The sequence below is a fragment of the Notolepis coatsorum genome (assembly GCF_963971535.1).
Source record: "Notolepis coatsorum genome assembly, chromosome: 4".
Lineage (NCBI taxonomy): Eukaryota > Metazoa > Chordata > Actinopteri > Aulopiformes > Paralepididae > Notolepis > Notolepis coatsorum.
Genome location: NC_140168.1, coordinates 90,150,730 through 90,173,511, shown reverse-complemented (window position 1 = coordinate 90,173,511; position 22,782 = coordinate 90,150,730). Strand labels below are relative to the sequence as shown.

Below are 22,782 nucleotides of genomic sequence, written 5' to 3'. Positions count from 1 at the left end.
AGAGAGAGAGAGAGAGAGAGAGAGAGAGAGAGAGAGAGAGAGAGAGAGAGAGAGAGTGTGTGAAGTGTTAATCCGATTCTGCAGTCTGCACCATAATGAAATATATGGCTGCTCGGTGATTGGCTGACGGCGCTCTGGCCTGGGTCACGTGGGTGAGTTCTTTGGTCCTAGGGAAAATGGGGTTTGGTGTAAATCTAGGGTGTATTGCTGTCATATATCACACACTACCTCGTAAAAACGACACTGAAGATTCTGGGCCAACAAATCAGAGAGAAAAAATATGAGTTCTTATTATGTGGACGGGCTTTTTAGCAAATATACGGCGGGCGGTTCTCTTTTCCCAAATGCAGACCGGGGATCTTGCGCTATTGGACCCAGTGGGGAGGAGCTCGACTCGGCTGCTCGCGGCACTGCAGCTCTCCCCTATCATCCACCGTCTCTGACGGGGGTTTATGGCGTCAATAATGCTATGTACCAGGGCCACCCTATGTTTACCCCGGGCTACGGCCATCAGGCACCGGACGTGCACAGCCTGCACTGCGCCTCCTTCGACCAGACTCGCCTGTTCGCCGACAGCTGCAGCGTCCAGCCGGGGCCCGGCCCCCTCGCCTCGCCGGCGGACAAACACTACCGGATGTACCCCTGGATGAGAACGTCAGGTATGTTGTGTTGTTGCTTATTACGCGTCTCTGCATGCTATACAACACACTACTGTCATGCCAATGCATTTAGTAAACCTTGGGCTACTTACCTTGGCCCTTAATGGTTCAATTAATTTCGTGAAGCCATAGTAGGTATCGCATGGAAAGAATCGTAAAACTTTTATTGCACAAGTAATGAGTTCTGCGGCCATAAATTAATTAAGCCCAACGCTTCTGTAATGTTCATTGCGCTGAGACCTTGCCGCCGGGGGTTTTCTCTGCACTCGTATTACTCTCTTCGCGTCTTCTCCCCTTTGTGGCTGCAGTAAAAAAGACCGGTCTGTTGTGTAAATCAGCTCTCTCTCTCTCTCTGCAGCCGGCACAGTTCCTCCCTTTAATTGGGTCCCTGCACAGCAGTTAGCTATTGGCATTTTTAAGAAACCTGTTTGTACACACCGTTGTGACGTTTACAAAGACACTCCAATATACCCCCCTGTATAGTAAGGTCGATAGGATGGAAGTCATACAACAACAACAACAAAAATAGATAATTCAATGATTCAGAAAAGAATCGTGTGGGAATGAAAGCCTAGCCGTGCTGGTGGTGTAGCTGTTAATTCCATATTGTAAACATGGTGTGTGTATATATATATATGGCTTATAAATCAAGTAATTCAAAAACTAGATAATTCAGTTATTTTTTTATAGAAGAAATGTATAGAAAAAAACGCATGGCCTATAATTGCGCGTGCCCCGTGAGTGGGACCAACACAGTATTTTAATTGGAAAGGTATGCGGTACATAATGGCTTGTATACATTCTCGCGTGTCTATACTTTAAATAGCCGTTGTTCTTGTAGGGATTGTGTTTAAATATAGAAGTGAGGAAAATCAACTAATGGCTGCGTCAACACTTCGAATCATAAAAATAACGAGACCCAGATTATTAACCACCAACAAGCGTTTATTGCCTCAGTGACACCAACTCCAACACCATAATCTCAAACACAAAGGCATGCCTTTACAGTTCTGTCACTTATAGACAATGGGTTTTAGTATCACATTGATGACATACATATATAATTTAATAATATGCACAGCTACACAAAACTCCACAGTTTTAGTATAGGCTAAAACTAAATGTGTTTAGTAGGCGCCTTGTGAACGCTGTTCTCTCTCACAGACCCGAACCGAAAGCGCGGACGGCAGACCTACTCCCGGTACCAGACGCTGGAGCTGGAGAAGGAGTTCCACTTCAACCGCTACCTGACCCGCCGGAGGCGCGTGGAGATCGCCCACGCGCTCTGCCTCACCGAGCGTCAGATCAAAATCTGGTTCCAGAACCGAAGGATGAAGTGGAAGAAGGACCACAAGCACGAGCACGAGCCTCCGGCCCCGGTGACCGGTGATGATGACGTCGCCGCCGGGGACCGAGAAGAAGGCGGCGCCACGGCAGCCGAGGGACCGAGCCGACGGTCCGAGGCCGAGGAGGAGACCGTGATGGCGGAAGAGGAAGAAGACCCCCCCTGTGTGGCTTCAGAAACAGCTGTGAAGGAAGGAGAGAAAGACTTTGAGGCCATACATAAAATAAACACACCATGAATGTAATATAAAAAGATATATAAGATACAAACTCTTATACAATCAATGCGCTCTGTTCGATCGGGGTATTTTAGATCGATTCGAACTGAAAGACTATATATAGGCTACTGAAGACACTTTAGAATAGTCAGTATTTAACAATGTAGCCTATTTATGCCTGGGAACACGTTCTCCAAATAAATGGAAAGGCTTAGCACATGAAAGGGAAACATTTACTACCTATCTAAACTATAAAGGTTTATGCTTTTGTACACAATCGAAGGCTATAGCATTAGAGTTCATTAAAGGCTATTTAACCATTATATTTTACTACTGAGACGACATTCCTTGATGAAGAACGAGGCTGCATTAAAACTAAGCTATATCGTTGAATTTAACTTGTTGCAAGTGACTCTAAATTAAACTACCTATATATTCGATGAGCTTTTTTCGCATGAGGATGTATTTCGAACAGGAAATAAATACAAACGTCTGCGTAAAAGTGCCTTATTTCGAATAATATCAAAAGTGAATTGTGTTTAACTTTTTTTGTGTGCATCCATATTTGTATCCAGCTCATGGGCAACCTTTTTCCAGTATATATAGGACCCTTAACCATTATTGTATTATGTCAACAGTGTTAATTCCAGTGTTGGTTATGTGGGCCCCCAGAATGAAAAAAAGAAAACATTAGCATGACGTTAATGTGAACGTGTGGAGTCTACCTCAGATCTCTAGTAGGTCCTGTTGCCCAGTTGTCTTTCAACATTGATAGCTTGGAAGCGTGAAAGTCTCGTGCTGGCGTGTTTGAGGTGTTTTTACTATTTTGTTTCTATTTGGTCTTTTAATTTCACGTTTAAGTCTTATTGTTTGTCAATAATGAATCTTTGTTTTTCGCGCACTTTTATTTGTTTTCAGTCTGTCTGTTATCAATAATTTGATATGATATGCTTATTTTTCTTTTCAAAATTAATGACGGATATATTAGGACGCGTTTTAGTTATTTCAAATAATGAAGATTTGGGAAATAATCTTTAGGCGGCATTTTGATTGGAAAGAAACGGACTGTGAAGTACATATTTGGGGCGAAACGTGGAATAAAATGTCTTGTGTCTTTGCATTTGTTTATTTGCTTTCATGTGTGTTGCATACTTAGAATAGCCCAATGTTATGCTAATTGCCGTAATAAATAAGCAGTTACATTCCAGTATAGACTACTGTTCACATTTGTCACTATGGGGGTTTAACATGTGTGGAAATATGTCGAAATAGAAGTTGGGTAAACACAGGGCTTGGGGAATGTGAACTATGAGGATACGAGATGGGGCACATAAGGAAAATTACTGTTGAACTCTGTGTTCCCTCTTCCTCTCCCTCGGTAAAATGGCGCCTGACTGTGACCTGCCCTCCCTCTCCCTCCCTCCCTCCTTCCTCCCTTCCCTCTCTTGCACTGGGTCATAAATCCGTTGTTGTTTATGAAAATTTACAACATAGCAATACAACTTTACGACGCGTCCTGGCTTCCCATTGGCCACCGATGATCACATGGCCAAGCAGCCGTGAACATGAACTTTTTTTTTATATATAATTATACCAAAATAGAGCAGCCTTCATTTAACGGTCTCAGTCTGCGACACAGATCCTTTCTTCACCCATTCTCTACATCTTTATGCTACTCCGTTGTCTTGTAATTTTTTTTTTTTTTTTTTTTTTTTAGTTTTCTTTCGATTACACAGACACACGGCGCCTAGAAGGTCGCGGTCGCCTTGGGACCTGACGGGACAGTTTTGGGTATATTCCAGTCGTGCTCTTTGATGGTTTTTGGCGCGATGGCGATAACGAGCTCCGGTGCATCACTGACCCCGGGAGCTCGTGGATCCGTGGGACTCAGCTCGCGCGTCAGGAGATTGTCGTCGGGCTGTGCGCTCGCACCTGCCCATCGCTTCTCCCCATCCTCCTCGTGCACAAGTCACACGAGACACCTCCAACAAGGTAAGAACGTTGACTCTTGTCAGTCACTTGTGTGCTTTTTGTCAGCCCTTTGCAAAGAACAGCGACTAAATACATTGAAAATACGCCATTAACGACATTATAACGTATTATAGGCCTATGTTATTCAAATCAAAGAGTCTTGGTTAAGCCTAAAGTCTGCACATTCTTTTGTATGATTATACTTGCATGATTTGAATTGCCTGAGGTAGCCTACTAATGATAAGCCTGACAAGTCTGAATCTGAACTGCATGTGTTCACCATCAGTGTGTGCTTAGTGCATATTTAGATCACGGTTGCATGCTGTCTGGACTTTATTTGTTTGATAAAGCCTGATGATGTACAACAGCCTGTTATCACTGGATGGACTGTGGCCGGCAAACGTGATCTTTGTCTCCCTCTTGCGGGGACGAGTATGCCGTGTTGTGGTTGCAACCAGCCCCCCCCCCCCCCCCGCCTATTATGTCCTGTCTCCTGTCTGGATGTCTGCATCTCGGTTACTTGTTTAGTCTTTTATCAGGCGATTTGCGTTTCTGTCTATATATCGACGAGGGAGACATATTACATATTATATCTGTTGATATTTGACTATGTGTACGAGCTTGATGATATGCTGAGTTGTGTCCAAAACGTTTAATTAAGGCCTATAACCTCGTTACATCGACGACTCCGAGACTGTAAATCAGCACTGCTGTCCATGTAAACAGAGGCCTGCTAGAATAATAATTGTTAAAAGAGCCGCCTGACTTCTTTGAATAGTCACATAGTTGCACAATATATTTTTGTGTGCTTCTTAACATAATTGACAATGAGGCAAACGTATTCCTCTGGTGAAACGTCTCAAGGAATTAATAGCTAAGGTTGTACATTAACAATGGAATGTGTGTGTGGGCTGCTTGTGGTGAATTAGGCTGAAATGTTCAGCTTCAGATGTATCGTTTGATGTGTTATAATTGTTTTAGTGCACGTGCCTCTCTGAGCTGAGGGGGCGTGGCCTTCTGTTCGTTCAAATGAGATGTCAAGTTATATCCATAGTAATACAAGAAGCTTTCAAATGTAAACAAATGCATGGGTCCAGTGTGGTCGATTGCTATGGGGGATTAACATTGGCTAACTGTGCTAGCATGTGATAAATACATTGTCACAGTTGCCGTGGATATCTTTTGAACCACTCTAATTAACGGAATTGTAGCAAACTAGTTGAATTGCTTGTTTGTGGACTAACTAATCGATATCCTTTACAACTACTGACAACAGAAAGACTGACTGATGGGCCAATCAGAGTAACCCGACTAGATTACACAGAATGGAAGCAGAGTGGATATCTGAAATGTTTTGATTTTGTTATATCCAGGGGAGAGATCAAAGGAATCATCATTTAATTTCAACAGTTCTAATATTTGGAGTAATGTTACGTCAACATACCTTCTGTTAAAAATGCAACGAGGTTGAAAAACACTATTTTCATTGTACTGAATCTTTAATATAAAAGGGTATTAGATAGTGATCTTATTGTTAATTATATTATTATTATTATTTTTTTTTTTAATCAGGAAGCTTTTTAACCATATCCACCTAATATTGCGCAAGCGGGAGTCATTCTTGTATTTTGTATTCTGTGTGGTTAAAGTTAAAGTAAGAGGCATTGCTTCTGTTTTGCTTTTGCGTATGTGCTGTTATTTTGGCTGCCCCTCCGTCCCGGCCCCCCTGTGAGCCAAACATCAACACCACTGGAAATAACTCCATGGATATTGTGCTATGAATTGGGATAGTGTTACACGTAGTCGTCTTAAATGCATGCAACTTGAGTCGTTTTGGTTACATGCCGAATATAGGTCACATCACATCGTATATATATATACAGTAAAGACATTCATGAGGAAATGTACGAGTGAAGAAATCTCACTCGCTCATCCTCCCCGGTGTTACGCCAGAATGGATAGTTTCTCGACGTGCCGGTAGAGTGCACTGCGCGCCTTCAGCCCGGTGGTCCACACGACGTGCCGGTAGAGTGCACTGCGCGCCTTCAGCCCGGTGGTCCACACGACGTGCCGGTAGAGTGCACTGCTCGCCTTCAGCATGTGCACTCGTGCGCCTCCCGCCGAGGCCCGGTGGTCCACACGACCACACCACGATAGTAGTTTAGCAGCAAGCAAACCCTTCTTCCCGTGGAACCGGACGATAAGTTTCTGTGACACTTCCTGGACGTCATGGTGGCCCCTGGGGGGCAATCATTTTCGTGGGAACTTTGTTGCTATTGGCCAGCGATTAATCAGCTGTTCGGTCGTGGCTATTTTAACCAGCACACACACACACACACACACACACACACACACACACACACACACACACACACACACACACACACACACACACACACACACACACACACACACGCACGCACACACACACACACATGCACACACACACGCACACACGCACGCACGCACGCACGCACGGACACACACACACACACACACAAACACACGAACACACACGCACACACGCACACACACACACACACACACACACACACACACACACACACACACACACACACACACACACACACACACACACACACACACACACGGGACAGGCATTCTATATTCTATTTGTAAGTGGAGAGTCTATGAATTCGGTCGGACTATCCCCAGAACGCGAGGGCCCCTCTCACCAGGCACGGGGTTTGGTGAAACTCTGCTTTACCGGGCGCGGGTGTTAAACTCTTGTTTTTCATCCCATGCACACATCTGGTCTCGTGCGTAATAAAGGCGCGCCGTGCCGTCCTGGGGGCCTATTATACTGCGGAGATCAATTTGCGCATTTGGAGCAGACAGAATTATCCATCACTCTGTTTGTGCCAAATAACAGAGACTATCTTTGCTGGCAACACGCGGGACTGGTAAGAGACACACCGCATATTTATAGAGCCGTTCTTTGGGGGAATAACCACGTGAACTTATCCAAAAGATAAAGCGGTGCTTTGGACAGACTATGGTGTCATAAACATGTCCTCGCGGAGAGAACCCAGACGGTATACGATGGGAAGGCCGCTTTGTGTCTCTACTTGTTCAGTCCCTCCAGCTTTTATAACCTTTACTCTTTAGGTCGAGTCTCTAAATAGCCATGTCCACGAGTGCATTGGCTATACTGTATACGCACGAACCACGACCCAAAAATGAGCACACAAGGAGTATCTAGGACTATTTAGATGACTGATTTATATTCATGTTTAGGCTAAAAAACTGTTTCCGTATAAGTATAGCCGTATAGGCCTTTAATTTAGTAACCGATTGGAAATTGGACTTGAATGTCTTTCTTTGACGGGGAAGATTGTCATGGCAGAACAGCGCGAGACACGCTGTATGTCGAGCAGGTCAAGTTGAAGCCATTGTTTTCTTTATTGGAACATTAAATATCAACATCATGAAACAGCTCCAGTAACATACGCGTATGAATATTAAATATTATGCAGAAGTGTTGGTTTAATCGTGTTTTTAAATGACACGTTGACAGTTCTTCAACGCCGTTTGGAATTATTAATAATTATTTTATGAAGATATTTTCCAAAGATCTTCCGGGTATCCTTTACGAGCTGGTAAGAGGCCATGTATCGTGCGTGATTTGAAAACCGTAGTCGTTTTCCCGCTGTATAATTATTATAATTTTTTTAATAATTAATTTAAAAATAAATGATCTCACGTTTCACAAAAACTGAAAAATAACAGAATCGCATTTTTCTTTGCTGATGCATCAAGATAGACCATTTCAGAATTAAGTCCGATCGACAACGCCAACGTGCAATGGTGAGAGACAATTAAAGAATCAAAACGTTTTTTTTGCGAAAAGGCATGTATAAGATTCAAAGGTTCCATTTTATAATTTTAACATATTCTATTTATTTTCATTCTGAAACTGTCTATTTCCTATAGGTGTAAAGACTGTGCATGAAGGAGAACGCTTAGCCGACGACAGGCCTGGAATGGTTGACTTCGTCCATTTCAATTTTGTGATATGCTTATTATATATTCATTATATGACATGTATCCACTATACAGTGTTTTCCTTTTCTAATTAAATAATAAACACGGACTAGTTGAATGAAAATATTTAAGATTTAACCAAATGTTCAGTACACATCTATTTGAAAATCATAATCCCTGTCCTCTTTGTTGCAAAACTAAACAAACTTTTCTTTGAAGGGGGGTTCTCATCGAATCTTTCTCTACATTGGCCCCAGAGCGATTGCATTCTCAGCACTTCAGTTGTTGTATTGTTTGGGAACCCATTGCTTTTGCCGCAATGGTCGTTAACCTCCGAATGACCCCGTTCGGAGCCCGCGCCTCGCGATTCTCCGCAGACATGCAGTGCGAGGGCTGCGCCACAGGATGGCGCGCGAGGACAATCCAAGACCTCGAATCGTGGCCCGGAGAGAGCCCTGCCCAGGCGCGCGTGCATGCGCGTACCTGATCCCACCCAGATTTCCTCTGTGCACGAGTTTACCTCTGGAGGTCATCAAGCAGGATTTACGACTGGTCAACAAAAGCACGTGACTCTCAGTCGTACCCCATATTTGGGTGCCTACGTAAGAGAGAATCAAGTACATGTCCTCCTCATTTCCATAATTCATCATAAATTGTGCAAGGGTGCTATAGAACGCGCTAAACCATCAAGAGCCACAAATCAAGCACACACGTTTATTATTCTTACTAAAAATATAAAAACAACAATACGTACAACGAACAAGAGTGGAATTGTCAACAAATGAGCTCCTATTTTGTGAACTCATTCTGCGGTCGCTATCCCAATGGCGCGGACTACCAGTTACATAATTATGGAGACCATAGTTCGGAAAACGAGCAATACAGAGACTCAACAACCATGCATTCCAGCAGGTACGGCTATGGCTACAACGGAATGGACCTCACGGTCGGTCGGGCCGGTACCGGACACTTTGTGGGCAACGAGGGGACGCATGAAGGCTACTCCCCCCCGGAGCACTCGGCTGCAACGACGTCCTCTGTCGAGGCGGCCAGCAGGTACACTCATGAGCCCGCGAGCAACAACACCGGGACCGGGTCCCTCTCGCCTCCACCTGACCCTCCTCTACCCTGCGCCCCGGTCGCCTGCAGCGAGTCTCCGGCCATCGAGCCTCAGCAGCCTCAACTCCGGGCGATAAAGAATTCCATAACGAGCTCCTGCTCCATCTCCACTCCGTGTTCGAGTACGAACGGAGGCACGCTGCTCCACCGGGAGTGTGTGTCCAAAGCTTCCCCCCTCGAGGACGAGAAGCCCACGGGGAGCGCACAGACAACTTCCCAAAATGTCACCGACTCAACTCAGCCGCAGATATATCCGTGGATGAGAAAACTACATATAAATCATGGTAAAAATGCTTTTTTTTAACGTTATATAATATATCCTATCAAATCAATGTATTTTGGATCGTGACAGCAAAGCTGTGTGTGAGTTGTCAGACAAGTTGTGCCCAATTTTATTACCCGTGTTTTTATGTTGCCACGAAAGGATATAGATTTGGCACACTATTTTCGATTATTTCACAGTTGGTTAAAATAAGTTATTTACTTTCCTGTGGAGCTTGTGGCCCATGTATGTACGCCACCCGGTCACCTGTTTGGTGTGATATGCTTATTATATAGTAGAGTCAAGAATGGACTGAACGTGACCTGAACATTGAGATTATAAAGAATATTACATAGCTGAGTAAATTCTAATTCTAATAAATTACCTATTCAAATGTGTTGGAACTATGTCTATATGCACACAGTACTCACCATTTATATGGCTGATTATATTTATAAGAGCTTTGAAATAGGAAGATTGATATCCGATATAAGCTGAATTTAAGAAGGTGTGTATACATATAGTGTGTATATATAGTGTGAATATGGTTAGAAGAAGAGCTCAACTTGTTGTTGTTGTTGGACTATCTGTTTTCACGCGCCCATGTAATGTCAGTGAACCACGTCATGAATGTCAAAAGGTTTTTACAAAAAAACGGGAGTCAAATGTTGGGTGTACTCCTCATATCCTGTTGTAATCTCCTTTGTGCCACAACTCAGACCTCGCGGGACCGGAGGGCAAGAGGGCGCGGACAGCCTACACGCGCTACCAGACGCTGGAGCTGGAGAAAGAGTTCCACTTCAACCGGTACCTGACCCGCAGACGCAGGATCGAGATCGCGCACGTCCTCTGTCTGTCCGAGCGCCAGATCAAAATCTGGTTCCAGAACCGCAGGATGAAATGGAAGAAAGACAATAAGTTAAAGACCATGAGCATGGCGGCGGCGGGCGGTGGAGGATACCGGCCTTGATATTCACTATCACTCCACGACCTTCAGCAGTCAGCACTTCGAAAAAATAATTCAGAGATTGTGATAATCACTTCTCTAGACCCACTCACTAAGCGCGAGAGACTTTCTATGGGGCTGTGTTGTCCCGGGGCGGTGGACGAAACCACTTTAATCACCCGCCCTATTCAATTCCTAAAATATTGTTTATTTTCTTCTTCTTTTTGAACGTGCTAAATGCTTATGATGTGAGGGGGGGAACGCGTCCTGTACAGTTCAGTCTATAGACACGGAGGAGGAGGAGGAGGAGGAGGAGAAGAAAAAACAAATGAAAATACGTGTTTGTTTAACTTATTTCTTGTTCAAGACGAAAAAAAGAAGTCGAAGCTTGAAAATATGGGCTATACCGAAAATAAAATACAGTAAAAGTTGTGTAACGCACTCAGTACAATGACAACCGAACAATTAGTGGGTTGGAAAAATAAGCCTTTGTGTTTTAGCCTTCTGTTTTATATATGTATGTAATTATGTATATGTATGTATGTATGTATTTATTTGTTTGATGTCTTGTACCTGTCAGATAACTTGCTTCCATAACTTAGACCCCCGAAACAAGCCTTGTGTGGTGTTTGTGTGCGTCGTGAACACGTGAAAGGGACAGTGGTTCCGACCCAGTGTTGTACCAGTACAGTAGCTCTGCCTTATATTCTTGTTTTGCACGAGCTGCTAAGCGTTCACCTTGCGGCATCTTAGTAAAAAAACAAAACGTAAAAAAACAACCGTTTGTCTCTTTGTTTTCTATTATATTTTCTATGTGGAAAGTTCCCACGGTGAATCCCATTGCCTAAATGTATATCCATCGTGATAAGCTTTTTGTAAATGTTTTTAAAGATGACTGGAACTCGAGAAAATACTATAACGATGATGATAATAAACTTTCTACTGGAACAGCACATTTGCATTGAGTGTATGATTATTGTAATGTTGTTGTTTTTTTTACATGCATTTGCTCTACATTTGTGATGTCCTGTACCACTGACCTACATATGCCTGTACGAGGGTAAATTAAAAATAAGTCAGAATATGAGTTTGATATGTATTTTTTTTCCTTTTTCTTATTCAAGATATTTCCTATAAGTCGAAGTATAAATCAACCGTTTTTCGGCCTACAATCTGGAGCGAGATTCAGACGTTTAAACTTTCCAAACTTTCTCTTTAGATTTATAGCTCTGCAAATTCAACAGGTAGCCTAGAAAATCGAGTTATTTTTTTTACTCACCTCGAGGCGTGGACATGAGGTCCTTAACCAGCGACAGGCTCCGGGGGGGACTCTGTGTCCCTTCTACTCAAACTATAACGGAGCCACTCCCGACGAATCAGTTCGACTTTTCGTGCTGTAAACTTTATTAGATCGGCTCTACCTCTCTGACATTTGGGTGCCAAATGAATGGGGGTTTTGTCTATGAATTAGATCGTAAAAATCATCCGGAGCGCGGCCAGATAGGCTCACTGGCCATAAACGGTCACGTGGTAGCCATTAAAGTAAGTTTTATGGTTTTGGGGAGTTGACAGTATATTGCACATAACATATAATCGCACTGACGCGAGGCTTCGTCTGACTCTCTCTCTGCAGGCTGTAAGTGTTACTTGACCATTACAGCGTCCCCGCTTCGCTCGCACCGCGCCTTCAAGATGGACCGGACGCGCGCGAGGAGAGAGCCGCTGTCTCGAGGTGAGTTCTCTGGGCGGAATAGCCCGGTAGCCCCCCTGATAACTGCAGCTCGCGTGCCTCGGAAAAAGCCAGCCCGTGCTTAAACAGCGTTATGATTGTATTCGCTCGCTCTATCTGTCCATATTAGTCCATTACACTAATTTGTCAGTTGTGCAGTGCTGAATGCTAGTCTCGGCAGATGTTGCGCTGGGTTGGGTCCGGCTCATGGCTATTTAATTGCTTCCTTCCCCCGTATAACTTGTTTCCCTCCATCTGTGGTGTAAGTCATAATCCATTTTTGCACGTTGGTAATTACCCCTCTGTCCGTATCCACCCCCACAAACTTCTAGTTGTTGCAGTTTTATTACACTGGAGGATTATCAGGCCCCTGTTTTGGACGAGCCAGAAAGTTGCTCGAGGCTGTGTGGATTTTTGTTGGTAAGGCTGACCTGTTACGCAGGCCAACTCGTATAGTTAACACTGGCGGTCGACCGGAGGAACTCTTCGTCGGATTCTTTTTTTGTATTGAGATATACAGTAAATGCGACGGTAAACGTCGTAGACTCGCTTCCAAAAACTTTTTGTTGAAGTTCCAGGTTGTTTGGCTCGGGGACATCGAGTTCCACGCTAATGACTTTAGGATAGCTAGTAAACACTGTCAAGTAAACAACACGGGGACAAAAAACAACAGGGAGACATTTGAAAAGGAATTCCGTTTTGTGTCAGCCAACTCATTTCGTGTTTTGGGGGTTGTAAAAGTTCAGATGACCTCTCGAGAGAGTGTCACTCTCGCTTTGCGGTGACCTCTTATTGTCCGAGTCATGGCCGCTTGCATCTATCTCCAAAAAAACATGCAATATGCGTCATTAGGCGTCTTTTGTCTTTTTACACTGACATACATGCGCTTTATCTCTGGTTTCCTTATGTTGTTTTGATTTACCCTTTCTACCAGGACAATGAGAAATATCTGAATCCTATTTTCTACACTAAAGGTTAAGATTGGGTTCGTGGTATTATTCGATTTGGCCATTTGGACTCTATACCTTATTAGTTATTTGGAATATAACAACTCTGTTTTGTTGTCTATTGTTTCTTTTGTTGCGTAAATGTTCTGGTTGCTCGTCAATGGTAGTTCAAAATCGTAGCAAGGCTACAGTTTTCATATTTCTAAATTAGAAATATTATAGTCCATTTAAACAAAAATAAAGAAAATGTATTAGTTGATTAATGCTCATTAGAAATTATTTAGATATAAATGCTAACGTGGGCCTATATTTGTTCACATCCTTTAACCAATTCTTCCAGCTTTGGCAGTGAATTCGATTGAAATTCAGGTCACCTCTGAGAATGAATTGATATTCTGTGGAGAGAACTTAAGTCCCCGTGACTGACTTTTCCATCGCCCCCAAATCAGTTTGAACCTTATTTATTTTCAAATAGTTAAGCATGCAAACCATATTGCTCATTTCCGTCAGTTTTACCCCCAGCAAAAGTGTCTATTGTCATGTAAACAATTCCCCATTTTCAAGGAAAATGGAATCACATCCTTGACAACATCCTTGCACTTTTGATTTGATACATAAATCGAAAACAGCATCATATTCGATGACACCGTCGATGCGCCGTTGTGTCCAAATTAAAGCCCCTCGCCAACATTCTAAAACAGAACATTCAAATGGGGCCCCATATGCGTCGCAGCGCAAGCAGCATTAATGCCAAACGGAGAGAAAGAAGCCATTCCCTGCGCTATAGGTTCACCGGGAGGTCAGCCATAGCAGCAAGATAAATCTGCATCCTCTCTCAGTCACCAGCAGGGCTCGCTTTAGGCCAAGTTCAGTGTCACTCTCCGCCTGTTCTCTCTCTCTCTCTGTATGGAAGAGAAGGCAAACACTTACACACAACTAATGGCACACACACACGCACACGCGTGCACACGCTCACATTAGTGACCTGTTTTGTTGGCATGGCCTTTAAGCACAATCTGTGAGTGAATATGGAGAGCCGGCGGTATATGATATTTTTTATTTTGTATAGCCTATGGACATGGAAGTGTGAGCGGGGGAGACACTAACTTTTAAGTGTGTAACACATGGCTTTTGGCTGGCTTTTGGCTGGTGATTTAACACACTCTAATGGAAAATGTGCATAATATTGGCTTGTGTTGGGATCCTATCGGCTTGGCTCTCCTCTCGAGATGGAAAAGATGGGCTTCCAACTGCATTCTCAGCGAGACTATACTGGCATCTTCTCTAATTATGATATTTGTGAGAATAGCATTGTAACGACAACCGATACAGATAGTTAAAATCAATGTTTCGTTCCAAGGGGCCCGATATACGGCGCCCGGGTATAGTATAGCCTCGCCAGGGCGGGGCTGATGGGCGCGAGATAGCGGGCGGACGAGAAGGAAAAATTGGGGTCAAAAGTTTACGCACTGAGCAAGTCTCCGTCATCTGTTCAGTCGGAGCTTGATGCCAGCGTTATAATAGCGATCTTGACTCTCCACACAAAAGATAGAATAGCTTTGAATTACATATGTTGGACGATGCACTCCAGGTGAACCCTATAGGAGCGGGCTGACCTCGCGTTAGGGACCACGGGGGAGGGGACCCCCCACCCGTCGCCGGGCCCAAGATTGAGTGGCTTGCGTTTTATTAGGGCGGTTGATTGGTGAATTTCCTTTGAATAAATTGCATTTGATATGTTTAGGGGACGAAGGAGAAATTAGCATTTTGAGGATTGATACTCTCGACCCGGTCACAGGGTAATGGGTAGGCCCTCGGCCCCCAAATGGAACCCTTGGACCCTTTAAAAAACATTTAGCCTCTCTCTTCCTGATCGGCAGAAGATACATCTTTTGGAGGAGTGCGTTCAGAAAAGAGATGGCACAGAGCAGAAGGCGGTGCTGTTGACAAGAGATGTAGCTTGAACGTTTCTTTTCTTTCTTTCTTTCTTTCTTTCTTTCTTTCTTTCTTTCTTTCTTTCTTTCTTTCTTTCTTTCTTTCTTTCTTTCTTTCTTTCTTTCTTTCTTTCTTAAGAAAATGCATCGTATCAATATCATTAGCACACACAAACTTGTCTAATGAAATGAACCTAACCTGTGTTTCGTTGCTATATATATTTTAGAGAAGGAACGGCCTATATTAATAAAGAACTCGCCAAATGATAGATTTAGATTTTAAACTGCACAAAGGCCTGTTGGTTAAAACATAACCCAGTTAGATACACCGTGATTTAGACCATCCATAGGCCTATATGTCTAAAAGGCCTGAACAGAGTAAGCCTAATCCAGCAGTTTATGTATAGGCCTGTGTTATTTAAACGGTAGGTTACATTTATCATTATTGGGATACCTTGAAGACATTGGACGCACTACAATAATTCACATTACTACTTCAGGGTGACAATACCACAGTGGGACTTGGTTAAAAAAAACATATCTATTTGATGAAAATGAAAGCACTCACACAATCACCTAAATTTCCAAACTTCCAACGGGAAATTCTATTAATTGCATTAGCAACACAGACATTTACACATCACCACATTACATATAAATACATCACATTATGCTACCCTTTGTGAGTATTTGCAACACATCTAGTCTACTCCTTCTTTCACACCCATGGAAAACATTTTGAAGCAATGTGAACCGGGAACTCCACAAATACGTTGATACGTTTCCCCAGCAGCCATACTTTTATAATCCCTTTAGACCACGTGTCACGCGCTGGTGATCCCATTTGTACATTGCCATCCATGGTGAAGGAAATATTACCCATCACATTTGCCTAAGAGTTTCCAAATGTGCCTGCATCATCGCTCTGAGGCTCACGTGCCAATAAGCTGCTATTTTGAATATTCTCCTTATCAATTGGGCTCAAACTTGCAATGGCAGGCAGGTGCTCCATCACTCGCACGCGGGCACATTTGACTTAAAGCATAAACCTATAGGTTAATACAGTCATTATAAGAAGCTCCTTAAAACATACACCTATAGACGAATGCAATATAAGAAGCTCTAAGGGCCTACAACATGTAACGTCTCTTCATCAAGTAAATTGAAACCCATCTCTTCACCCCCCCCTGTTTTATTGATATAAGGCTTTCTGAATAATTATTTATGTTAATAACCACACTTACACTACATAATAGTTCATTATGAATATCCTTATAATAAATTACGGATGTGTGCCTATTTCTGTAGGCTGATTTTCATCTGTAATGCCTCGTACTTTCCCCTCGTTTTATTCTTCTTATTTACATATTTATTTTTACTAGAAACTGTCGCTGCACACAAGAGATGATAGAGAGATGGTATATTTATCTAATGCCCAATTGAAATGTTGTATGTACAATTTCCTATCATTGAGTGACCATGCGTTTACTTGCTTTATAATGTGCTTTTGTGAATGTCGTTGGATGGAGAGTGAGCAGCAGACAAAGACGGCGTCACATAGGCTTCTAAAACACCAATCTTTATTTCAATGCCCCTTCAGTTGTGTAATATAGCAAAAGGTATTCGTATGAGAGAAACCTGTGAGAGAAACCGGCTAATAGTTTTTTTTGTTTTGTTTAGCTCATCTTGAATGCAGAGGGGATCTTTTATTCTGCTTGTCTGGGCTCCGTATGGACAAGAGACCTTGTGGGAACCATATGCACTCCGTCACTATCGTCAGAGCACTTCTCTGATAATCTAAATTTACAGTAACGTGTCAGGATGATATATTGGTTAAATACCTTCACTTCACAGTATATCCTGTTTGAAGGACTAACATGCTTTAGCCATAAGCTAACCCCTATAAAAAACTGGGTTTGTATGATTCTGTTTTTCCATATCAAGCTTAAAATAATAACCCTTTCAATTAAAGAGGGGGGGGGGGGGCGAGGTAGTAACCTATAGGCCTGTTTCCCAGCGTGAGGACCCAATTTATTTCCAAATGTTGATTTTTAATAGTGTTGAATTCGATTACATTGTCCAATTGTTTGTGTGTGTGTGTTGTATTGCCCCAATATATTATCCGTTGCACTAAAGTGCCTATATATATCGCAGGCTTAGAATAGATAATATAAACATTACTATTAGGAACTGCTATCTATAAAAGTCAGGGACCGTTCCTGCCTTTTACAGCATTTTATTAAGATATGTGCTTTGTTCTTGAGCCATAATGATAACGTGACTTTCGAAGCTATTCAAAATGTGGACATTTTCTAGACAACGCGGGCATTGGCTTTACAACAGCAACAAGTAGAATGTCCTGTAAAAACAAGATAGCCGTCATTCAGGCAAGTAGTAAGTGTCTCGCCGTAAGTGGATAATAGCCAGCTTGACCTGCCCATATTTGTACAGCTCTAATATATAATACATTGGCGCTGGACTGTAAATTCAGGTGTGACGTGAAGTAGCCTAGTCTCATGTGGACATTATGTTGATATATTGGCCCTCATATGTCCTCTGTGTGGTTATTGCTCACCGTGATTGGTGCATTGGGATAGATACCAACTTCTCCCTTTACAGCCTTGGTTGTCTTTTAATGTATTGAGATGTATAAAGAAGACTACATTTCTGTTGATGAATTAAAACAACAACATCAACAACAACTCCAGCCTCTGCTTGCTTGAGCAGAAAATAAAACAAATAGAATGTATGTGGCCGACAGCAACAAGCTATATATAGCAGCTACCAAACCATGTTTAAACCGGAACAGAAGGGAACAGAGTTGAATGATATGATCAAGTTGACACTATGTCCATCTTGCATCGGTGTGTGTTTTCCAGACCCTGCAGGTCCAGAAGACATGCAGGTCCTCTCTAACTTGGGGAATCCACGCGTTAACTCCACTTTCAGGAGTTAGCTCATGCCTTTTTCACATGGCTTTAGGGATTTTGTTGAACTTTTCTTTTTTTTGTAGTTCTTTTGGGACCTTCCTGGGTGCTGACCCGGCTAAGTGCTTTCCCATCTCCCACGGGTCGAGCAGACCCTGGAAAAACTGAAGTCCAAGTCCGGGTTGAACTTCAGGTCACTGCGTCTAACAAATATGAAAATGTCGCCTCTTTGGAGAAGGGCACGCCTTGTTGTTTAACAAAGACTGTCAATGCCCAAGATTAATCAGAAACAAAATGGAATCGGTGTCACTTCGGGGTCAGGCAGAAGTTATCCCTGTTTAGGGGGGAGAGTATACAGAGGAGGGGGAGCGAAAAGGGGGTGAAAAAGAAAAAAAGCTTTCAATATTTCCGAAGTTTGGCCTCTTATTCTTTCACGTTTGCAGCTGCGGCCTTCTTCTTCTTCGCGGACAGTTCGCGGCCACCCTGTGAAGGGTTGCTTCTACGTGTTGGGGGAGACGCATACAGTGATCCACGTCGGATTAGTCCTTTCCGTGGAGAGAAAACAGGCCGTGGGGATGGCTGATGGAGAGCCCCTGGTGCCAGAGAGGGACTACGGTCAGGGCTGTTTAATATTCTATGGGCCTATACTGTCGTTTTTGGGGTTAAAATCTTTAGAGATACGGTTTGTAGTTGTGGGAAAAGGACGGTGCTTGAATTTGATGCTGCTTGATGTGTATATATAGACTACATGCTTGTCATTGGCTATTTATATTATTATCACTGATCTAATAATTACAATAATTATTATTGTTTGTTTGTTATTATAATGTGCACTGTGTGTGGGCCTATGTGTGCCGTGCCACTTGTAGGTCTAATTGGTGAAATATGCCTTAAATCTACACTGCCTCGTTAGTACTGTTCACACCAGCTGCTACTCTTTGTTTAGCTACGTTGTTTACAGTAAAATTATCTTGTTACAGTAGTGGTAGTGTTTTTGGTGCAACTTGTTTGTCATAACTATGAACAATTAGTCATCTGATAAGGCGTCTCTTAGCAGTTAAACAATTCATTATCTGATTAGTAGTAATTGCTTGCAGGTTGCTTATTATTGACTTAGAACACTTTCACATAAATCCATGATTTAAAAATAGTCTGGTTTGTTTAGAGCTACTGTATATCAACCTATATATGGGCAAAACCAGCCTGATTATATTTATTCTGATTCTCATGCAGTCTTAAAATAAAATGTATGTTGTTGACTAGATCAGAGCAAAGTGTCTGTTTGGTGTCGTGGTGGGCTTTTGAGAAACTGTACACATTTGATAATTGATGAATAAGTTCTTACGTATACGTCTATACTATGTTGGTGTATTCACGGAGAACAGAATAACACACGCAGTCACACGTTTGTTGCATTGTTTTGGAGAAATGAGAGTCTGAAAGCAGTCTAACTGTTATGTCTTGGAAAACTGTGAAAAAGAGCATGCACTTTGCTGGGAGATTAAAATGAATTTACGAGGGCCTTGGGGCCGAGATTTGACCGTGTGAAGTCATTGGTCAGTGTTCACTCCACGTTATATAGCTTTGGTTTGATTTGGTTTGGTATTAATTGGGGCTTGATCGATGTGCTCAATCAATTCATATACAGTTCTGTGGCGTCTCGTGTTCTTTGAACTGACTTCGTGGATCTGAGGTGCGCGGGCTAGCATGGCTCGCGCTGTTTTTGATTAGTATGACCCAGAACATCTTGCTTTGCTCTTTGGATAACCCGCGGTTAAATGCACCATGATCATCCTTGCTTTTGATTTCTGAACTGTTTTGTCCTCTCGTGCTTTTAAAAACATTTGTAATTCCAATAACCAGCACCTGTGTACACGAAATACTGAAATATAGTCCTTTGTTTGTTTGCAAAGGACCATTATACTTCCCAGGGCTTAAATTCGACACCGAATTCTCGTCTTTTTTCGGACGATGTTGATTTTTTTTACTGTGGAATGTGGTCGCCTCGCCTTTAGTTCGGCCCATGGAGTAAACAAGTGTCTTGATTGGGTTTTCTTTATATAGCCTGATTTAATAAGGAAAACACCAACGTAAGCTAGTCCGACCAATTTTCGTTGTGCCAGTGCCATGCTTTCTATTGGTTCCTGTTTACATGATGCCCACAGGAGACACGGTGATTGGTGGCGCTCCGCACGTGACCAGACAACTTTGTACATTTGACAGGGAGTAGGAGGGTTCTGTGGAGATCAGAAAAACGACAGCGCGATAAAAATTAGTATTGTTGCACTTCACAAATTAATGACCATGAGTTCCTACTTGATAAACTCGAACTATATCGAACCTTCCTTTCCTCCATGCGACGAATATCAACAGAGCGGATACAACATCTCTGCCCCTGCTGATTATTACGAACGGCCAAAAGATCCGGGCTTTCCCCATCACGACGAGGCATCCTACCCGAGGTCAAACTACACAGAACCGAACTACGATTACGGTAACGTCCCCACGACCAACGGTCTCGATGATTTCGACGATGGGCATCACGCACAGCAGCCCCAGCCCGTTCCACAGAACGGTCCTCCTCGCCTCAACACGGTTCCGGATAGTGGAGCCGGAGGGGCGAATGCCAGCAAAGACTGCAGCCTCGCCACTGAGGCATATCCCGGCGCACCGAAGGGCAAGGAGCCGGTGGTGTACCCCTGGATGAAGAAGGTCCACTGTGCGAACGGTGAGTTATTGTCATCATGGTCGAATAGTAGAGCCGGTGAGAAACCACCCCTGGAACATACGGAAGCAGCCCATTGAGGCAGCACTAGTAGCACCCCTTACAGCGGCAATTTACGACTATCGAGCAGCAGGGTCGGTAATTAAGGACCCTCGTAAATTTTATTGCCTTGTGTTCGTCTGCCGGGGCCATGTGCCTTTGTTGCTTTTTTTTTTTTTTTTTTTTTTAACCCAAACTACCTCCATGGCTGGACCTTAGCCAAACTGTAATATCCAACCCCGCTGTTTTGTTAATCATTTTCTAAAGCTTTGATTTGTCCCCTGGATGCGAGCGCTTTCCCACACATGGCATCTCCAGATTAAGGTCATTTCCGCACAACAGAAATCAAACAGAAAATGACATAAATAGCGCGACTACACACATCCCCCCTCCAAAAAAAAGGGGGAAAAAGAAAACCCCTTTATGGTGTGCATAATTTGAATGTGCCCGGTGGATAAACATAGATGTTTTCGGATTGAATGCCATTTTCCCCCCCATGTAACACCTGCTTGCTTGCATACGTGTTCTTTTCGCAGTCAATTACAGCGGAGGAGTGCCCAAGAGGTCCCGCACTGCCTACACCCGCCAGCAGGCTCTGGAGCTCGAGAAAGAATTCCACTTCAACCGTTATCTGACCCGACGCAGGCGCGTGGAGATCGCCCACACCATGTGCCTGTCCGAGCGCCAGGTGAAGATCTGGTTCCAGAACCGACGGATGAAATGGAAGAAGGACCACAAGCTACCGAACACCAAGATCCGCTCGGCCTCGACCTCGGGAGCCCAGCAGCAGCAGCAGCAGCAGCAGCAGCAGCAGCAGCAGCAAATCAAAACAGGCCAGCAGCTCGTTCCCACGCCGTGCGCCGCGAGCCTATAGTTGCATGAGCCCCGCGCGCAAAGCAAACCCAAACTCAACACAGACTGAGAATGGCAAATAACACGAGAGGAATTTTGTGGACCGATTCTCCAGTATGTCACTCATGGTGTTATACCCCCTTTCCCCCTCTGCCCTGGCCGGGGCCTTGCCACATTTCCTCGACCCCTTTCCCCCACAACCACCCACCTCATCGTCTGTCCTGTCCCCCCTCCACCCTTCACATAAGCTTGAAATTCACCTCGTATTGCCAAGACGGCAACTGAAATGTATATGTATTTGTTTATTATTATGAGAGAGAGAGAGAGAGAGAGAGAGAGAGAGAGAGAGAGAGAGAGAGAGAGAGAGAGAGAGAGAGAGAGAGAGAGAGAGAGAGAGAGAGAGAGAGAGAGAGAGAGAGAGAGAGAGAGAGTGAAGGATAACGCACATTCAAATATAGGACTGGGGTCGTGATGTTACATTGCAGTAAAAAAAAAAAAAAAAAAAAAAGGTAAAGGAGGCGAGTGAGTAAGCGGGAAGTAATTTTTCTATGTTCTCTATAAATGTTTTCTTTTTTAATGCTCATGGAAAAGTTCTAATATACTTGAAAGATATTTTAGGGAAACTGTAGATGCCCATTTGGAACCTGTAGGCTGTTTTGGGTTTAAGGCGTCATATACAATGTAGTTTGTGAGCGAGCGAGTGTGTATGTGGTGTGTGTGTGTGTGTGTGTGTGTGTGTGTGTGTGTGTGTGTGTGTGTGTGTGTGTGTGTGTGTGTGGGTGTGTATGTGCGAGCGTGCGTGTGCATGTGTGGGTCAGTTTACTGTTGAATGTTGTGTCCAGGTGAATTTCACATCAAGTGTATATAGTCAAAGCATAGCGAAGGCACAACAAGGAAAGCATTTCGTCAGAATATAAATCTTTTTGTTCGTGTTGTGGCTTTAGATTAATTTGTGATAGTGCGTCCTATGTTGTGGTGTGTTCTAAACTGTGAATATGTGTATGTGTTGTCTAAATAATGGACATTGTGATGTAGGCTAGCGTAGACCCAAGCTGTACTTGTGAAATAAATACGTGCTTCAATATGACACATGGCTTTGGATATT

The 22,782-nt window shown here is 43.3% G+C and overlaps 3 protein-coding genes across 3 annotated transcripts; all 3 read left to right on the top strand.

The window, feature by feature from the left end:
• Positions 1–230: 230 nt before the first annotated feature.
• On the top strand, positions 231–2,242 carry LOC311226607 (homeobox protein Hox-A7-like; the record flags this gene model as incomplete). Its single annotated transcript, XM_084312026.1, has 2 exons — positions 231–659; positions 1,824–2,242. The coding sequence occupies exons 1-2, from the start codon at positions 281–283 to the stop codon at positions 2,240–2,242; spliced, it is 798 nt and encodes a 265-aa protein (XP_084168152.1). The 5' UTR covers positions 231–280.
• Positions 2,243–8,879: 6,637 nt separating this feature from the next.
• hoxa5a (homeobox A5a) lies at positions 8,880–11,426 on the top strand. The gene is made up of 2 exons (XM_084312652.1): positions 8,880–9,600; positions 10,298–11,426. Exons 1-2 carry the CDS (start codon positions 8,979–8,981, stop codon positions 10,546–10,548), a joined length of 873 nt encoding a protein of 290 aa, XP_084168778.1. The 5' UTR covers positions 8,880–8,978; the 3' UTR covers positions 10,549–11,426.
• Positions 11,427–20,297: 8,871 nt separating this feature from the next.
• hoxa4a (homeobox A4a) lies at positions 20,298–22,105 on the top strand. Its single transcript, XM_084313399.1, has 2 exons — positions 20,298–20,789; positions 21,362–22,105. Exons 1-2 carry the CDS (start codon positions 20,360–20,362, stop codon positions 21,697–21,699), a joined length of 768 nt encoding a protein of 255 aa, XP_084169525.1. The 5' UTR covers positions 20,298–20,359; the 3' UTR covers positions 21,700–22,105.
• Positions 22,106–22,782: the final 677 nt, after the last annotated feature.